This window comes from Diospyros lotus, chromosome 4 (assembly GCF_014633365.1).
Source record: "Diospyros lotus cultivar Yz01 chromosome 4, ASM1463336v1, whole genome shotgun sequence".
In the NCBI taxonomy this organism is placed as follows: Eukaryota; Viridiplantae; Streptophyta; class Magnoliopsida; order Ericales; family Ebenaceae; genus Diospyros; species Diospyros lotus.
Genome location: NC_068341.1, coordinates 34,558,326 through 34,575,670, shown reverse-complemented (window position 1 = coordinate 34,575,670; position 17,345 = coordinate 34,558,326). Strand labels below are relative to the sequence as shown.

At 39.0% G+C, this 17,345-nt stretch overlaps 1 protein-coding gene across 1 annotated transcript; it reads left to right on the top strand.

Annotated features, from left to right (window-relative positions):
• The first annotated feature begins 273 nt into the window (after window positions 1-273).
• Window positions 274-14,216, top strand: LOC127800461 (uncharacterized). The gene is made up of 2 exons (XM_052335079.1): window positions 274-629; window positions 13,542-14,216. Exon 2 carries the CDS (start codon window positions 13,623-13,625, stop codon window positions 13,953-13,955), a length of 333 nt encoding a protein of 110 aa, XP_052191039.1. The 5' UTR covers window positions 274-629; window positions 13,542-13,622; the 3' UTR covers window positions 13,956-14,216.
• Window positions 14,217-17,345: the final 3,129 nt, after the last annotated feature.

Here is a 17,345-nt window from a genome sequence, read left to right as displayed (position 1 = left end):
TATTAAAAATTACTAATATATCAAACTAATTTATTATAATTATTAAATTTATTATATAATTAAATTTTTAAATAAATATTCACTTGATATAATAATTTAAATTATTCTACTATCAAAAGATGATTATCATAAATTATTTATTAATTATCATAATTTAAATAATTTTATCATTTATTACAATATTAAATTATTTTCTGAAACCACCCCCATCCCCCAAACAAATTCTCATTTCCGATTTCCCTCTGCGAAAAGTTGAAAACCCTAAACCCACCCCCCCTTCTCTCTCTCTCTCTCTCTCTCTCACTCACTCACTCTCTGAACTCCCGCCGTCGGCCCCTCCGCTTCCGTTTTCGGCCGTCGTCGCAGCCTCGAGATCTGCCGCCGGTCGCAGCGCCGCATCTAGATCTGCCTCCGCCTCCGCCCCACCGCCTTCGCCTCCGTTTTCGGTGGTCGTCGCCGCCTCGAGATCTTCTGCCGGTCGTCATCGCCGCCTCCAGATCGGCCTCCGGTCGTCGTCCGCCCCTCCGCCTCCGCCTCCATCTTCGGTCGTCGTCGCCGCCTCCAGATCAGCCTCCGGTCGTCGCCTAGGAGTTTTTTGCACCGAATCTGAATACTGTTCACACAGACTGGTAAGTTTTTTTTTCCCACCCTTTTCTTTGTTGATTCGTATATTTTGTATATATATTTATTTTGATTCTAATTTTTTATTTATATAAAAATGTATTTCTCAAAACTCCAAATGCAACCCGAACAGTGTTTTTCGATGTAATGTTAAAAGATTTTTTGGAATTAATATTTTAAATATACATATGTTAGTTTTATACAAAATTGTGTTAGGACTGCTAGTTACGTGACTATACTGTGACTATACTGATCGCACAGACTGCTGGTTATGTATAATTTGTCTCTTAATCTCATTTCTATTCCAGCATTGAATAAAGTTATTTTAATGCTTATTTTAGTCCAAATATAAGAAAAGTTATTTAAATTTGAGTTTTATTTTATTATTAGTTTAAACTCAAGCTCACAAACGAGCTTTTCTTGAGTCGAGCTCAAGCTTGGCTCGTGAACGGATCTAAACGAATTTTAAGCGAGCCAAAAGATAAGGGATTTTCACCTAAAGATAAGCTTGGGTACCTAAAAATCATTCCAATTTATAGAATTAAACTCAACCCCTTGTTGTTCTCTAAGCATCTTCTCAACTGTCGACATGGAGTTGGAAGATCAGGATTGAGACATTTACTCCTAGTTGTTCTTGGGTGGATGGTCCAAGTTTTCTTTGCCTCTAGTGACAACATACTTCTTTTTGATTAACAAGGGGGAAGGAAGATCTCCACTCATTTCATTCATTCAATGCTTGCAGTGAGGCACAACCCAAAAAAACAAAGATGAAAGCATGCTTCTTGTGGCCTATTTTAGTATATTAGGCTTGATAAAGTAAAAGCTAAAAGTTTGTTATGAAGGGAGATGTTATGATTAACTGGGAAGCCTTAGGTTCAACCATGGCCCATGACCTCCTAGATGGCAATGGGGCTACGGTTGTGGCTTTGGCTGCAAGGGTTTTATTGATTTTTGTTCCTCAAGATGTTCGTTTTGAAATTGGCCTGTTCCTATTGTTTAATGAAGGAGTACTAATAGTTGCAATTCTAAACTGAATAAATCCCTTGATGCTGTTGTCAGATTACGAATCTGACAAGGGTCGTTTCCTCGCAATTCAGCAAGGCTTGCGTGGGAAACCCGTGTATGAGGGAGAGAGAGAGAATAGTAAGGGAGAGAATTGAGAGAAGAGAGTGAAAGAGAGCGCGAGAGAGAATTGAGAGGGAAATATTGAATCAATTATATTCTCCAAGTTGCTTTCTCTGGACGCGAAGGCTGGTTATATAATACCCATACATTGGCGCCACTATTTGATTACATTTGAAAATCGGCCCATGTGCTGTAACGGCCAGCTTACTCCTTATTACACTAATATCCTATAATCTTCCCTTATTTACATTCTAATCCCGTGACAATCCCCCTTGCTAGAAACCTTACTTGTCCTCAAGTAATTCATAGGAGACCAGCGACCTTGGGAAACTGTTGCAGTAGGTTGGGAAGATATTCCCAAGTGTTGTTTTCTGGGTGCAAGTTGGACCAGCGAACCAACACCTCGGTGATAGGAGCCTGGTGTCAGTAGATGATTCTTCTATCGATGATGGCCATTGGTTCCGCTTCCTGGTATGCAGGTTGTATAGTAGTAGGTAATGTAGAACTGATAGGATGACTGCCTGAAGAAGGTTTGAGGAGTGACATGTGAAACACAGGGTGTATGTGCGACCCTTCTGGTAGTTGTAATTTGTACGCCACCTGCCCGATTTTGCCAATCACTTCAAAAGGGCCATAAAATTTGGGACTTAGCTTCGAGACGGCCTTAGGTGCCAGAGTCTTCAACTGGGCATGTCGCATCTTGAGATACACCTTGTCTCCCACAGCGAATTCCCGTTCGCTTCGCTTTCGGTCCCCATATTGCTTCATTCGATTTTGGGCAGAGGCTAGCTCCTCTCGTAAGGTCTGTAACAATTGTTGCCACTGACTTAAATAATCGTCGACGGTGGCCACTTGGCTGTGGCTGCCTCGCAATGGTAAGAGAGGAGGCTTGTAGCCATATAGGGCTTCAAACGGTGTCACCTTCAAGGAGGAGTGTGAAGTGGTGTTGTACCACCACTGGGCTAGGGAAAGCCATTTGTGCCACCCTGTAAAATGCAGTAAATTGACGCATCTGAGGTACGTTTCCAGACATTGATTGGTCCGTTCCGTCTGACCATCCGTCTCCGGGTGGTATGAGGAAGACATGTGCAGCTTAGTACCGAAAGACTTCATCAGTTCTTTCCAGAGGAGGCTAGTGAAGATTTTGTCTCGGTTCGAGACAATTACTTGAGGTAGCCCATGCAATTTACCGATCTGATCCAAGAAAACTCATGCCACCTCTTGGGCGGTGAAGGGATGGGCCAGACCCAAGAAATGGGCATATTTGGTCATACGATCCACTACGACCAACACACAGTCCTTACCTTCGGACTTCGGCAAACCTTCGACAAAGTCCATGCTGATGTGGGTCCATGCTTGAGCGGGAATGGGAAGTGGTTGCAACAATCCGAGAGGGTGTATGTTCTCATGCTTGTATCTGTTGCAAGTGTCACAACCTTTGACATACTCCATCACCTCTTTCCGTAATCCTGGCCAGAAGAAGAGTTGTTTAACTTTGCTGTAGGTGTTTTGGATGCCCGAGTGACCCCCCACAGGTGAGTCATGCAATGTTTCTAGGATCTTGTGACGTAGAGCCTGGTCCTCCCCAATTAGTATTCTATCTTTGTACCATAATAACCCATTTGTCAACACATAACCCGGCTTGCTGTCGGGTGTCAGAATGAGTTGTTCCAACAACTCTTTGATCCATTCCCCTTTGTTGTAACTGGACGCCACCTCTCGTAGCCAATCCGGGGTGATCGCGGTGATGGCTGCAGAGGCTCTTTCTTCCACACAATGAGACAGAGCATTAGCCGCTCTGTTCTCCTGGCCCTTCCGATACTGGATGCTATAATCCAGGCCCATTAGCTTCGACATGCCCTTCCGCTGGAGGTGTGTATGCAATTTCTGTTGTAGGAGAAACTTAAGGCTCTCATAGTCAGTTTTGATAACAAACGAGCCTCCTTCAAGGTAGTGTCGCCATTTCTCTACCGCGATGAGAACAACCAGGAGCTCTTTATCATAGACACTTAAGCCCAAATGTCTGGGTGCTAGTGCCTGACTGATAAAAGCCAACGGCCTCCCTCCTTGCACCAACACTGCCCCCACCCCTCCATCACTAACATCGGTCTCCAATATGAAAGGCTGATTGAAATCGGGCAAGCTGAGCGTGGGTACCGTACTCATAGCAGTTTTCAATCTCCTGAAAGCTTCCTCTGCCCTCTCATTCCAACGGAACCCTTCTTTTTTAAGCAGCTCCGTCAACGGTTTACTGATGATACCATAATCCTTGACGAACCTTCGGTAGTACCCTGTGAGGCCTAAGAATCCCCGTAAGGCTTTCACGTTAACTAGTCTGGGCCAGGCTGTCATGGCTGCCACCTTTTGTGGGTCGGTGCTAACTCCCTCTCCTGAAATAATATGGCTAAGATACTCCACTTGGGATTGTGCAAATGTGCACTTCGATTTCTTAACATACAACTTATTGAATCGGAGGATTTGTAGAGTAGTCCGTAAGTGCTCCAAGTGTTTGTTAAAGGAAGGGCTGTAAACCAAAATATCATCAAAAAATACCAAGATAAATTGGCGGAGGTAGGGTTCGAATATTTGGTTCATAAGTGATTGAAATGTGGGTGGGGCATTGGTTAAACCAAAGGGCATAACCAAGAATTCATAGTGGCCTTGATGAGTTCGAAAGGTTGTTTTGTGTATATCTTTGGGATGCATTCGGATTTGGTGATATCCCGACCTAAGGTCGAGTTTAGAGAAAATGTTGGCACCCCGCAATTCATCTAAAAGGTCTTCAATGATGGGTATAGGGAATTTGTTCTTTATGGTTTGGGAATTGAGTTGGCGATAATCAATACAAAATCGCCAACTCTCATCTTTCTTCTTTACTAACAACAAGGGTGAGGCATAAGGACTGATACTAGGCTGTGTAACAGAAGTGTGTAGCATGCCTTTGATCATGCGCTCAATTTCTGCTTTCTGTTTTGGGGGTATTTATATGAACGGATATTGATGGCTTCAATATTGGGTTTGAGGTTAATGGTGTGATCAAGGGGGTGGCAGCGACTTTGGTTCCTCAAACAAATCCACAAATTCATCTAAGAGTAAATTAAGAGAATCGGATTGAGTTACCTCCCAAGGAGCGGCCGTCACCTTAACTAAGTTAAGCCTGTAGTGCTCGTCATCATCTGTAGTTTCTCTCATGTCCATAGTCTGTATGGAGAATAACTGGGCTACTTGTGTCCACTTACTTTTGAACAACTTTTGCAACCTTCTTCCTGAAATCATCTTACAAGCTCCAGTCTCTATGCTGCCCGTCAGAGTCATTCTCTTTCCCCCTTTCTCAAATGTGACCTCCATCTTGTTAAAGTCGAAACAAATGGGGCTCACTTCTCTCATCCAATCTACACCTAATACCATATCACATCCCCCCAGCTTAAGCAATTGGAGGTCAGCTTCAAAGTCTTCCCCCTGCATCTGCCAACAAAACCCTACACAAGCTAATTTACACAAAACCTTTTGCCCGTTAGCTACAGTCACAGACAAGGGTTGAGTTCTCGAAAGTCTGCATTTCAGTGTCCTTGCAATCCTCTCATCCAAGAAGCTGTGTGTGCTTCCACTATCAATTAGGATCATCAGGCTATCTCTTGCTTTGCCTTCCACTTTGATAATCTTGTTAGTCACAACTCCCCTTAGTGCATGTAGGGAGATCTCGACCTTCTCCTCATCTCCAACTTCTTCCACAATGTTGCTATCCTCCTCTTCCAATCCTCCTCCGTCTTCTTCCCCTTCTAACAATAATAATTGTCTTCGACATTGATGACCAGGTGTGTACTTGTCTCCACACCTGAAGCACAAGCCGGCTAACCTCCTCTGCTCGATCAACTGTCCTTGAGGCGGCTGGGTAGGTGCTGGTAGGGCAGCCAATCCTCTGCTACCCGTTCCCACATGTCCCCCATTCCTTCCCCATCCCTTGTTATTGGATGGTAAGGGCGTGGTTTGCCATACTCTAGCCCCACTCTTCTGTTTTTTAACCAGAGCCTCCACTGTTAACTCTTGCAACCTAGCACATTCAACTGCTTGTTGGACCGTCTTGGGCTGGAACATCTTAACTGTGGGACGAACTTCTTCGTTCAAGCCGCTAATGAAGCTTGATACAAAGTAGCCTTCTGTCAATGTGGGATTTGATAGTAACATGAGAGCCTTCAGCTCCTCAAACCTCTGTTGGTAAGCCTGTACTGAACCTCCCTGTTTCAGTTTATTAAACTCTTCTACCACATCCAACATTCCTTTCTCCCCAAATCGCTCACAAAGTCCTGCCACAAATTCATCCCACGAGCACTCTTCCTTCACCCCTATCCATCCCTGATACCATGCATCCCCTTCGTCATTGAGATACGCAGCCGCTAGTGTCACCTTCTGAGCATCAGCCACATTGTGCAGGCTAAATACTCTGCCACAACGTCTCGCCCACCACCGTGGGTTCTGGCTATCAAAGAGAGGTATCTCCATCTTAGGCATAGGAAAATCGATCTGGTGTGATCCGATTCCGTGACCTGACCTTCTAATTCCCACATTCTCCTCTCTGCCTGGAGGCTCGACCTCTAATTCCGCCTATCCTTCCGATCGGGACATTCCCCCGTGGTCATGCAAAATCGGCTCTGATCTATCCCTTGGAGGAAACTCAGGAGAGAGTCATACCTGAGTTTGGCGAGTGAGCATCAGAACAAATTGCTGCATTTGATCTCTGAGGGCTTGACCCTGCTCCCTCATCTGCTCCTCCAACCTCGCTGCTTGCGTCCTGCTTTCCTCGCGCCAAACTTGCACCACTTCGTCCATTCGTCGATCGACAGAATTCTCCAGTGCCTCCATCCGGTTCTGCATCTCTCCCATAGTTGTCGACACCTGATGAAGCTGCGATTTCATCTGTTTCATCCAAGTACCGTCTGCCATCTCCGACTTCGTTCACCCAAGATGATGCTCTGATACCAAATTGTCAGATTACGAATCTGACAAGGGTCGTTTCCTCGCAATTCAGCAAGGCTTGCGTGGGAAACCCGTGTATGAGGGAGAGAGAGAATAGTAAGGGAGAGAATTGAGAGAAGAGAGTGAAAGAGAGCGCGAGAGAGAATTGAGAGGGAAATATTGAATCAATTATATTCTCCAAGTTGCTTTCTCTGGACGCGAAGGCTGGTTATATAATACCCATACATTAGCGCCACTATTTGATTACATTTGAAAATCGGCCCATGTGCTGTAACGACCAGCTTACTCCTTATTACACTAATATCCTATAATCTTTCCTTATTTACATACTGATCCCGTGACAGCTGTCACACCCTTGGGGTTGAACTAGGGTGTGAAAGGGGATTCGGAAATTAAGAGAGAAATTTGGGAAGAAATCAGATGAGAGGGAGAGAGAAATACTAAGAAAGAAACAGCAGCAAGAAAATGAGAATAGAAGAGAGAAAGGAGATCACAGAAGATAAGAGGGAATTACAGAAGTTTCATTAATTCCATATATCCGCCAACGAAGGCTGTGGTGCTTAATATATAAGCTCACAGCTGTAGCTACAAGACAAGGCATTATAACTACCTAAGCTACAAGACAAAAAGGGAAAAAGACAAAAGGAGAAAATATCCTAACTACCTCTAAGACAAATAATCCTAACAAAAATGGAAATTAAAAAACAAATTACAGAAAACCAAAATTACAAATAATACCTTTGGAATGTGACATATGCATAGTTTTTATCATGTCTAAGTAAATCCGCTTCATTGGTTGTCATTCATTTTTATGGATTAGTTATTGATACTTTTGATTTAAATGAGTGATTGTGATGGATTGTATGGTGACCGATCACATTGAATTTATAATTAGTGGCAAGTCAATTTAAGCCTAAAATCAATGCTTTTGTCTATCCTCAAGATAGTTATTGTCTGCTTATGCCTTCTCTACACGCTCTAGCTTTGTCATGGAATCTATAGTAGTGCAGTTAGAGAAATGCAAAATAAATGTTAGTTGTTATTTTTGAAGACAGCATAGATGTGCTTTGATGATGAGTTTTAGCAATCATTTGGCCTTGCAATTTTTTTCTTCAATTACAATGCATGCAGTTTTCTTATTCTTCTTCATGTATTTTGTATATCTTTCCAGTGAAATAAAAATGAGGAGAATTGTGTTCTATATTGGGGGGATGAGATTTTGATGGTACATCTTAAAATCTTTGAGTTGGATTTGTCCAACTAATTTTTATTCAATAAAATATATTACTTTTAACATTCAATGTCGGATCAACATCTAGTTTAGCTTGTGCACTTCAGAGATCTCAATTTGGGGGGGAAAAAAGAAATTCTAGCAAATGTCATGACCCTTGGGGTATTATAGGGTCAAAGTTGTAATTAGTTACATTGTTGGTTAGGAAATGCTATTAGTTTTGTTGTAGTGCACATGGGTGTTGTTCTTAGACTCTACTTCTAGTTGAACAGTCTATAAATAGGCCCTAGTATGTAGAGAAATGTATGTTGAAATAATATAGTAAATTCACATTTTCCCTCCCTACTTTCTCTCCCTCATTTCTCTTGATTTCTACTCTATATCTCCCTCCAATTCTTCTCCGTTTCTCTCCTAAATTCTTCCTATTTCTTTCCTAGACCCTAGCTAAACCCTAAGGTCGTGACATTTGGTATCAGAGCCGACGATTCTTTGTGTCATGATCCACGTAGCAAGGAGAGGGAGATAGAGTAATTAAACGTAATAGGCAGGGAGAAATAGCTATTAGCAATATAGGTAGTAGTATATGCTGTAGGGGGGGGGGGGGGTACAAGTTTGTTGCTGCTTAGGCGGGTTGTACATTCCCTAGCTGTATGCGGTTAGCCGCACATGGGCAAGGAATCCAGCTATATATTCAGCTGCTCCTTGCCACGGATGGGTATCAAATGATTCTAACAGAATTCTGACATTCTCTCCCTCATTCTCTGTCCGTTCTCTCTTTCTCCCTAATTTCTCTCCCTATCTGTATTCTTTATCCTTCGAACAGTCCACTGGACGAAGGAATTCTAACCAAGGTCCCCGAGAGCTGACACTCTATTGTGTTCTGGAAGTGTTAGCAATCGATCAAGGTGATTATGCAAATGGATATTCGTTGGTGAATTCTGATCGATTCATTGGTTGTAATTTCAATTTGGAAATTTGAAGGCGATGGATTGCGGCACTGACCGAGTGCAGTAGGCGTTTCCAAAAGCAGTGGTAGAATTGATCGAACAACTGAGTTGATCAATTATAGAAGGTGGAGGTTTAGTTAGAGCAAACTGAATTCAAGCGAATTCAGTCTAGTGATTCAGATGGAGGATTGGCTTCCGGCTTGATAAATTCGAGTAGTATTGTTCGATCAAGGAAGGCATGCATGTGGCCTAGGTGATGAAGGTGACCTTGGTTGTGGAGAAGCGGCTGGGGACAATCGTTGAATCTGTAGTGATGGCAAGCAAGGCCAAAGGGTGTTTATCCATTGCGATTATCGGCTCTGTTTGTGAGTAGATAGCGAGAAGGAAGGCAAGTGTTGGAAGCAGATCCCTGAGCATTCTGATCATCGCTAATTGTGGACATAAGCGATTATCGGAGGCAAATTTGGAGCTGATCCAGGTTCGGAAATAGTAGCCGGAGTAGATTTCGTAATTCGATCCGACTTGAATTTTGGAGGCGACATTCCTCAGAGAGGAATCTAATGCACCTAATCATGATCCTAACTGCAATCTGGAAGTGGGGATAAACTCAAGGATTGCGTATCAGATCGGATCAGTTCCTTTGAAGCGAAGTTGTGCGATTTTGAGCCAAGATAGAGATAAGGAATTCCAGTGATTACGAAGCTTTTGGTTGGTGATTGGGTAAGAAGGGGCGTAGGCTTGGGGCGAATTGAAGTAGAGCCGATCAGTATGTGGCTGCAATTTTGAAGGTGAAATAGACTGGGGATTTCAATTGTATGTTTCCAGGTCTAATCATTGCATGTGCAGTGGGTTTTTGCGAACTCAGGATGTGGGATTTAGATTCGAGGAAGGCGAATCAAATCTTGGTGAATACCGAGTCGCTGGATTAGGTGATTATTGGAGGCGGTGTCCAGGTGACTCTTAGCTGATAATTGAGGCTCAAAATTGGATGGAGAATACAAGAAATGATTGCAGCAAGTAACTCGAGAGGTGCTATTCAAGTCGATTCCTCAAAGGACTGCAACGGAGCAGCTCTGTGACTTTCGACCTCTCTTGTCCTAATCGTACGAGGTTCCTAATTGAAGGCAAGGGCTAGGTCTATCACCAAGCAATTTATTTCGATCGAAAATTGGAGGCAGGTGGCTAGTTGGTGTGGTGAGTTTTGGCAGCGAGCAAGGCCAAGCTATTCAGGCGATCCAAGGAGAGGACTCAGATTAGAGGCATTGAGATTCAAATCTAGGTGTGCTGCGGTGGCTACCACTTCGGTGAGGTGAACCTGATAGGGCAACCTGGTAATCGGCCATGGCAGAGGGGATGGGAATGAAACGGTTGGAAACCAAGACACACAAGCTGATAATTGGTGTTAAGCAGCTCCAAGTGGAGGCAAGTTGCTACTGATCAGAGTGTGTAGCCATTTTGGATCGATCCTTTAGCAGACTCCGGGAGGAAATTGCTGGATTAAGCCAGCAAATCAGCCAGCAGTTGCATATCGCCTTGAGCAGGTTAGTTCAACAACCTAATGCCAATCTTCCAACGAATTTCACTCCCAAGGCTTCATCGGCGCCAATTCTAACCACGCCAGGATCTAATGATGCTATGGAAGTAGGGGAGAGGTTGGAGGTAGAGGAGGGAGATGTGGTCAGAAGAGTTGGAGGAAGCCCTTCCACATTCCCAGCACCACAGATGGCGATTCCAGCATTTGAAAGAGATAGGCCTAAATGGTGGATTAGGAGGTGCGAGAGGGTGTTCTACGAATACCGAGTAGCTAAAAGGGAGAAAGTGAACATGACTGCAACTTATTTAGATGGCGTTGCAGTGCTTGGTTTAAAAATTGGAGCCACGGGAGGGTGGAATTGAGCTGGCCACAATTTATGATCAACTTGTGTAACTGGTTTGGAGAAAGGACCAAAACCTATGTTATTAACGGAACTTCTAAGATTGCTAATCAAGTAGTGCAGGAAGCTGATGAAGTAGCAGTGGAAAAGGAAGATGGTGTACATGCAGCTGATGCAAAGTATGAGACTGACAAGGTCATAACAATGGGAATAGTAGCTGCAAAGAATGAGGAAAAAATTGAACTGAATAAGGCAATTCTGAACGACAAGAAAGAAAAGGCAATTGTTGAAGAAGAAACTAAGGTTCTACAGGAGGAAATACTTGTTGAAAGTGTGCCTAGGGTATACTCAAGCAATTAGCAAGTAGGAGGTTGGGGCAAACCTCCTGCTGATGAATATGGTAGTCCGCTCAATGGGATGTTCTGCAACAAGACCAGCCCAACTATGAGGAAGAACCAGTTAATAAGACCAAACATTGGGGTGATCTGGAGGAAGAAGAAGAGGAGGTGGAAGAAGAGAGGATTGTACTGGGCAACTTGCTTGGAACATCTCATACGAATGTCATTGGCATGGGCACACAAGACAAGACAAAGGTGACATTGCAGCCAGAAGAATTGAAAGTATTGTATAGATTTTTGCATGTAGAGAGGTTTGAAATTTTCTCTATGATTGGAAAAGATAGGGTTGCAAGACTAACAGCTCATTCGGAACCATTTTTAATGGCAATAAAGAAGAAGTGGATGGCTAAGATTGGTATTGCAGCAAGTCATAAAACTGTACTTGTTGAGAAAGAAGAAAAGAGAAAGCAAGAGCAAAGAAAAATATGGGAGAAGAACAAGAAAAGATGAAGAAGAAATCAGTTGGTGAAGAGAGGCATTGGATGAAGAAACACCGGCTTAGTTGTAATAAGTTTTTTGGGAACAAGAAACCTTTCAAGGAGGGGAAATTGTCACGACCCTTGGGGTATTATAGGGGCAAAACTGTAACTAGTTACATTGTTAGTTAGGAAATGCTATTAGTTCTGTTGTAGTGCACATGGGTGTTGTTCCCAGACTCAACTTCTTGTTGAACAGCCTATAAATAGGCCCTAGTATGTAGAGAAATGTATGCTGAAATAATATAGTGAATTCACATTTTCCCTCCCTCATTTCTCTTGATTTTTGCGCTATATCTCCCTCCAATTCTTCTCCATTTCTCTCCCAAATTCTTCCTATTTCCTTCCTAGACCCTAGCTAAACCCTAGGGTCGTGACAGCAGAGAGGTGGATGATAGTGATCCTGAAAAGAATGGACTAAGAAGCAGTTTTAACACTATCCCTCGACTTAGATGGTCAATGTGGAATCAACCCTTTCAAACAATTGGCTACTTGAAAAATTAATTGTTTCAAAAAGTATGATTAGGACTCAGCAAAAAAAGTAAGATTAGGAACTGTAGACCTAAAAATGTGGAAGAGTAGAGATAAAGAGATGAGGTGTCTAATATTTTCATTCTGTGCTATATACATAGCCAGGGTGTGCAGCTTGTTGTGACAAAAACAAACACTCTGGAACATTGTATCCTTTTAAAGATATTTTTATTTTCTTTAAGAAATCTTGATTAGTAAAAAAAAAAGTGAAATAATTCGGTCTCTGCTACCAAGATGAACTGTTCCATGGTACTAAATGAACCTGTCGTTAGAAATAAGGCATGCACAACATATAAATGCTCATATAAATCACAACAGAATTATCAAAATAGAAAGGGATAATTACAAACTTACCTAAGGTTTGGCATAATATTCACTTTCTATTAAATTTACTTGGACCATCTTTAACCTAAGAGAGACCTATTTAAAGCCTAGATCCTCATGAAGGGCAATTCCACTAAAAAAGTCAACACAGTTCCCTAGGGTAGCGAAAAGTATTGGAAAATAACAATTCTACAACCGAAAAAAAGAAAAATCATTTGAGGGTTTTAGGTATAATAAAGTTAATATGGAGGAAAATTTTTAGAATCATATCGAGTGGAGAGAAGAGGTTATAAATCAAAAATGGTTTTAGAGACGTGGAAAAATTTGTAAAAATAACATGTGAGTCTCAAATGTCACTTTAGAGTTGTTGATGAGGTTTCATAGTGAAAAAGAGTGAGGATCCTAGACCTTATGACAATAAATTTAATGGCAAACAAATATTATATCAAACATTATGTAGGCATCTGTAATTATCCCAAATATAAATTGTAATTGGTATGTACTTCTTGTATTGTAATCTCTGATTGAAGAGAATCACCCAAACTAATACTGGTTATAACTTGTATGAATAGAGAATATTAGGGAATAAAAATGTGTGGGCAAGTGAATGGTTTGTACCTATCCGTTCAAACAAGTTGAATTGTAGTCTCACTCAAACACACCGTAGGAGGCTTATATAGGCAAGGCTAAGTCTCTTGTATGGCAAACATCACTGACCAGTTTTTTTATGGTCGCTTTCACACCTGTACTCAATATTCATGGCCATAAATCAAACTTTTAAACAAAAGTATTAATTCAATGAATGTATTTGAATTTTGAAACCACACAATCAATTCTTTAACCTATTATATCTCATCAAAAATATTATTTTAATTTCAATTAAATCCTTTTCAATTGGCTTGCTAAATTGGCTACTCGCATAGTTGTCACAATTGTGCTTGTTATTTACTGAATTTTTTTTATGCATCTTAGATTTAATAGGGAATATGGACTTGAAATTAATGCTCTGGATGTAGACCTCATTGCTTTCTATTGCGCAGGAGGACTAAGTATCAAGTTAAGAGGGGGGTAATTTGTTTCTCATCAGCCAAATAAACAAAAGGCTCAAGAGAGTAGAGAAAATGGCCGCCCCACAAAATGAGGATGATGGACAAGCTGCAACCCCAAAATCTTCTTTAGCTGTTGGTTGGATAGAGGAACGATATCAAAAAATCAAAGCGAATGCAGAGACATATCCCTATGTATGGGGTTCCTACATCGTTGTGTACGGTGGATTTGGCCTCTGGTTTGCCTATCGATGGAGGAAGCTCCGGAAAACTGAGGACAGAGTCCGTGTTCTTCAGGAGAGGCTCCGCAAACTTGTTGAAGCTGAGTCGTCGTCAACAACAACCTCCTCCTCCTCCGCCGTAGCGCCTCCTCCTGGTCCTCCATCTACTGATAAACTTCCCAAATAAAGCGCGCGCGCATTTTGTGTTTTGCTACTTCTTACAAAGTGGCAAGACAGCAGTTTTGGTTGGTTGAAGTGGAGCACTCATATTTCTTTCAATTTTGAGAAGGCTGTAGGGAAAATTATGTTCTGATATAAGATTGGGGATTGGGGATTGCAATAGGACATTAAGCTAAAAATTGAATTTTTTAGGTACACTATTGAAACAACACCTCACAATACCCAATCCCAAGCAGGAAATGACAAAAGTTTTTGGGTTTGGAAGCAACGTTTTGTTAGTTTCTTCAATCAAAACCAAACCAACCAATGTGTTCTCATTGGTCAAAATTATTTTACCACTTCTAACCGGTAAAGGTCAGTGCCCTATAAAATTAAAATTGTGGGCAAGAGTCCCACAACTTATACTAAAAAAAATTTGTAATGCGCGATGAATAGCATCTGCTCCAATGTATTTTAAATTAAATTGTTAGCTATATTCCCTGGCTTTATGAGTATGATTGATGGGATTAATTTAACGCTGGTGTCCCTTGGACCCTTAATCTTACTCAAATTCTTAACAAAAGAAAAAAGTTAAAGCCACGTTTTGATGAGTAAATTATACTGGGGACTCTTTTTGGGTTTGAATTATTTAAAAAAGTCTTTTAAAAACTATATGGTTTTCATTTTTGTAAATAAATGATGAAATTATTATATCACTATTTAATAATTTAATTAGACATAATAAGATAATAATCCTAATTGAAATTGATGATATAATTTAATATGATTATGAAAAAAAAAATATTTTTTTATCTAAATTAAAAGTTGTATTTTAAAAATTTACTATTTAACATGTCATTGACTCTCAAATTCCAATCACTTTTTTAAGGACCCATCTTGTTAAAACACTCTTTGTATTATTTTTTTTCTTTAATACTATTACCTCATTATTGTATTTTAACAAAAAAAATAAATCATTAATTTTTTAAAAGAATAAAAGACAACTCCCTTGTTGTTAGCATTTTTTAAATGTTTTTCTCAATGTTGTTTTCTTCTCACTATAAGATAAATTCATTAAAAATTCTTGAACTTAAGTTCATTGGCTAATTACTCGTTGTACTTTAATTATTGTTACCACAATTATTGAAGTTTAATTTTTGTTATAATTTAATTCCTCTTTTGATTTTTCATAAAATTTTGTTAATGAAAATTTATATAATATGTGATGATATTTTAGAGTTGATTATTACTTGACTCATCTAGTAATTATGTTTGTGATTGTCCTCTCTAAATCCAAAGGCATTCCTAGCAAACCTTGAGTCCAATCTTGTCCAAAATTAGCCCAAATTGCAAAATAAATGCATGACTTGATCCCCAAGTAGGTTCTCTTCTCCTTTGATAGCTTGATGGCTATAATGCCTTTCAATTTTTGTCCAACGGTTAAAGAGATGAACATGTTATCTGTAGAGGACATTCTCTAATACAACCATCCAACGGTTAGTTTAATGCATATTCAATTTCAAACATTATATTTTTATTAAAAAAACATTCAAACAACATTTAATGCACCAATCATAGTCTAAAAAGTGAAAACTACGAGCATTAAATACATTGTCAATGACTAATAACGGAAAATTTTTTAAATTTTAGCAAATAGATCCTCGAGTGAAAAATAAAAATACTTGATTGGATTAACATATACTCGAGTGAATTTTAATGGTAGTCAATTGAGCATAGGCTCTACTCAACTTCATAAATCACTTAGCCAATTACTATTTAGAATACAAAGATTTATTCTCTATTCAAGCAAATTCAATTAACTAAGTTACATATTATACTCGATTGTATAATAACACTAGTCAAATACCAATTAATTCACAACCGATTAGCATTTATGCTTTAGAAAGGAGTACTTGATTGAACACTTTTGATACTTGATTGAATCATGTCATTACTCAAATATTAAATGCCTGATAGTCAATTGAAAAATGAGATAAAAATACTCATTCTCTATTCATCATAATTTATTCGACTATGGTATAAACTTACTCGACTGAAGAACAAGATACTCGATTGAGCATAAATCTTAGTCGATTACTGTCAAAGAGATTTGACATGTTGTAGTCTATATAATACTCAAATCTATATTCTTTTACTCGATTAAAGATACAAACGTAAAGATTTGATATTTTAGCTCACTTTCTTACTCGATTACTTTGATGATTCACTCAAATGCTCTTTGATCACTTGATTGGAGATTTCTCGTAGAGGTATTTAAGTACAACAAGTATATACCCAATTAAGCATTACAATATCTTTGGAGATATGTGATTAGAGTAAGCCCAAACATTTATCTGTTCGATTATTAACACATGAATATTTGAAGGATGGTTTAAAAGTTAGTTAAAACTAACTTTTATATTACATTCACTCGACTCATAGTAGACTTAACTTGAGTAGATTAAATAGATACATGATTTTGCACAAAGACTTACTCGAATATTAATTAAAATTTTGCTCTAATATTTTATCTTCAGCATCATTGTCAAAACAATAACTCAACACTATTTAACACTCATTTATAATATTTTTATAATATTAATATATTATATTAATATAAAATATATAATAAATTAGTATATAAATATCATAAAAATATCACAAATAAATATCTAATAATATATTCACGTATATTAAATTTTATTTTTAGTTTTAGAGTCATCAAATATTCACAGAATTTGTTGGATTAAGAAATGTCATTAAAAAATACTTCAAATATAATTTTTTATTTTCATAATAAAAGATTCTCACTTGGCCTATTATGTGCAGCCACCTGTCATTCCCTTCGACCTTGTGGCTGGAAAATATTTTAATTTTCTCTTGACTTTTACATTAAGTTTAGTTTTCTTTTTCTTTTTTAAAAACAAAATAATATCTCCGCAAGGTATTTAGAGCAGCCAATGCACTCTTTTCATAATTCATTTAATAAGCGAGTATCTTATAAATTATTATTTTTATTTTTTAATAATTTATAATTTATCTCAAAATAAAATTTAAAAAAATATATCTATCTTTTATCTTTTATTATATAAGTAAATATGGCATTTTGGTGTTGTGAAACTTATCAGTGATTTAATTTTTAAAATACATTTTATGTATCTTAATTAAAAAATAATTAACTATGTTAAATATATTTAAATTCATAATCCTAAATAATAATTAACTTTTAAAATAATTTTATTCTTAAAATAAAACTTATTTTATTTAAAATTAAAAAAAAACTAAAATGAGTCACTTACATACATTAGACAATTGAACTAAACCAACATTCGCTCAATCTTCTCTCATAAAATTACAAGAGAGAGTCCTTTTAAAAATAGACGATTTGATTGCTTTTGTTTTATGTTTCTAAGAGCAG